At 47.2% G+C, this 2572-nt stretch overlaps 1 protein-coding gene across 1 annotated transcript; it reads left to right on the top strand.

Moving 5' to 3' along the window:
- Positions 1 to 1089: 1089 nt before the first annotated feature.
- Positions 1090 to 2344, top strand: CSUI_007244 (uncharacterized protein; the record flags this gene model as incomplete). Its single annotated transcript, XM_068067393.1, has 2 exons — positions 1090 to 1093; positions 2151 to 2344. The coding sequence occupies 2 exons, from the start codon at positions 1090 to 1092 to the stop codon at positions 2342 to 2344; spliced, it is 198 nt and encodes a 65-aa protein (XP_067920630.1).
- Positions 2345 to 2572: the final 228 nt, after the last annotated feature.

The raw sequence follows: 2572 nt of genomic DNA, 5'->3' as shown, positions 1-2572 counted from the left end.
CCATGGTGAGGGAGCTCCCGAAACCTACCCAGGGAGAAGGGGAGAAGTCCAACCCGCACAGCTTGGGAGTGGAGGACGAGGTAGACCTCCAAGAGCTAGCGGGAGAGCTCGAGGATCTACGGATAGAGCCTCCGGGCGAGTCAGTGTGGACAAATCCCGACGAGAGGCAAGTCCCACACAAGGGAGGGCCACCTAGAGTAGGGGCTATACAACCCGTGACTGGGGGAGATAGGGTGAAGTTAGGAGATAGAATGCCAATGGTGATGGTCAAGTTGGAGGAGAGGGAGCTCTGGGCGCTGTTAGATCCAGGGACTACCAGGAGTTTCATCGATCCGAAGGTGGCAGACAAGCTCGGTGAGTTCGTACAAGAACTCCATACGCCATTTGAATTCGTGTGCCCAGGTGGGACCCTGGTGACCGCGTCGAGAGTCATCAACAACGCTGTGCTAGGCGTGGACCGCTGGAGCGGACGGCACCCCCTTTTCGTTGTAAGGTTAAGTTATGCTATTATCCTTGGCTATGATTTCTTAACAAAGGTTGGGGCGCTATGGGCTTTTCGTGATCGTACCGTGCAGTCCGTGAGGGAAAGTGTACTTAGTGAAGATAAGAAGATGCCTGTGTGGCAAAACGTGTTAAGTAAATCTGAGGTGAAACCATTATCAGTGCCGGGTGTACCGGTAGATTACCTACAAGCCCTTACATGGGCAGGGAAGGAGTCGCTGAGAAAGATGGAAGCGACAAAACGTTATCGTGCCAATGTGAAGAATAAAGCTAAGTTTCTAAAAAGGGTAGAGTCAACGTCAGTACAGAGGGAAGAAGGGTCAGAGTCAGAACCACAGAAGGACCCGATGTATCTGATTATGCCGCCTCCAAAGGAAAGACAAGGGCCCAAGAGACCCTCCGCATTGAGTGGAGAGTAAAGAAGAAGAAGCATTCCGCTTCCCTTCAGAACATGAAGTCAAAGTATGAAAGCAGGGACAAGAAAAGGGGACAGATTCTGTGTATGCTGTACGTGAAAAACAACGCTTTATTGATGGTAGTGTGAATAAGCAAGCAGTAGACAATGGATACACTTGTTTGGTGCAACAAATGCGTAAGTGGATGAAGCGAAAACAGGTCAACTGTGTAATGGCTGTCAAACTAGCTGTAAATGAACCCGTCATTAACGCGCAATGTGTAAGAGCGTATACGCAAACAGAGATCGAATTGCCCAGTGAAGTCCTCCAGAGCAAAGGAATTGTCCTGGGAGAAAGGTTTAGAGTACTTCTAGATTCTTACGCGGATGCGTTTTGTGAGATTCCCCCATGGGGAATCACCGAAAGGGTGCACACCATATTGGAACAATTCCGTGTTTAGTGCCTAACTATAGGCGTCAACTGTATCCTATGTCGGAAGAAAGGTTGCGTAAATTGAAAGATATTGATTCAGACTGTGATAGAAAAAAAGTTCACTGTACCATCAGACTCACCCATTGCTGCGCCAGTGTTTTTCGTGGAAAAGAAGGGCACGGAAGACCTTCGACTAGTGATTGATTACCGTGAATTGAACAAGATCACAATTAAAGATGACTATCCTATTCCACGTGCGCATGACCTGATCAATCGGTTGGGGAAGGCCCAGTGGTTTTCAAAGTTAGATCTGACTTCAGGGTACTATCAAGTACAAGTTGCGGAACAAGATCAGTGGAAAACTACGTTCCGTACACGATATGGTACCTTTCAATTCCGTGTGATGCCGTTTGGATTAGCTGGTGCACCCTCAACTTTCTAGCGTGTGATGCAAAATACTTTCATGAAAGAGCTTGATGAATATGTGGTTGTGTCGCTCGATAACGTCCTGGTGTATTCGAAAACAAGGAATTACATTATGACCATCTCAGAGTAGTGTTACAAAGGATGCGTGATGCAAGATTGTTTGTAGGATTGTCCAAGTGTGAGTTAGTAACGCAGAAAGTTCAATACTTGGGATTCGTCATCGAGCCCGGCGGAGTGGGCCCTGACCCAGAGAAAGTCCAAGAAGTCCAGCAGTGGCCTACGGAGTTACTCGATCGTAAGCAACTACGTGGTTGCCTTGGAATGGTGCGGTAGTATCGTCGTTTGATACCTAATTTTAACAAATGGGCGCATCCTTGTATGAACTGTTGCGTGAAGAAAGTGACATGACGCGGTGGCCGGTGCATACTAAAGCGGTGCAACGGTTGAAAGATGCCTTAGCAACAGTAACGTTTTTGAAGATATATGATCCTGATAAGGAATTAACTATTAAGACAGATGCATCGAAATATGCCATTCGGGCAGTGCTGGAGCAAGAAGGACAGCCAATTGCGTTTGAGTCAAAAAAGTAGGGAGTGCGAGAACAGCTGCGTATGAATTGGAGCTACTCGCTATTTTTTATGCGTTGATGAAATGGAAACAACTAATAGGTACAAAGAAAGTACAAATAGAGACCGACCATGAAACGTTAGGGAGAATGTTGACTCAGAAGAATGTGACACCTAGATTAGCTGAGCTCCGCGGCTCTGGATAGGCTTCCCTATCCTTACTAGACTCCCTAGGCTCCTCTAGGAGCCCTA

Source organism: Cystoisospora suis, assembly GCF_002600585.1.
Source record: "Cystoisospora suis strain Wien I chromosome Unknown contig_3776, whole genome shotgun sequence".
Lineage (NCBI taxonomy): Eukaryota > Apicomplexa > Conoidasida > Eucoccidiorida > Sarcocystidae > Cystoisospora > Cystoisospora suis.
The sequence above is the reverse complement of the archived record's forward strand: the minus strand, read 5'-3'. Positions and strand labels throughout refer to the sequence as shown.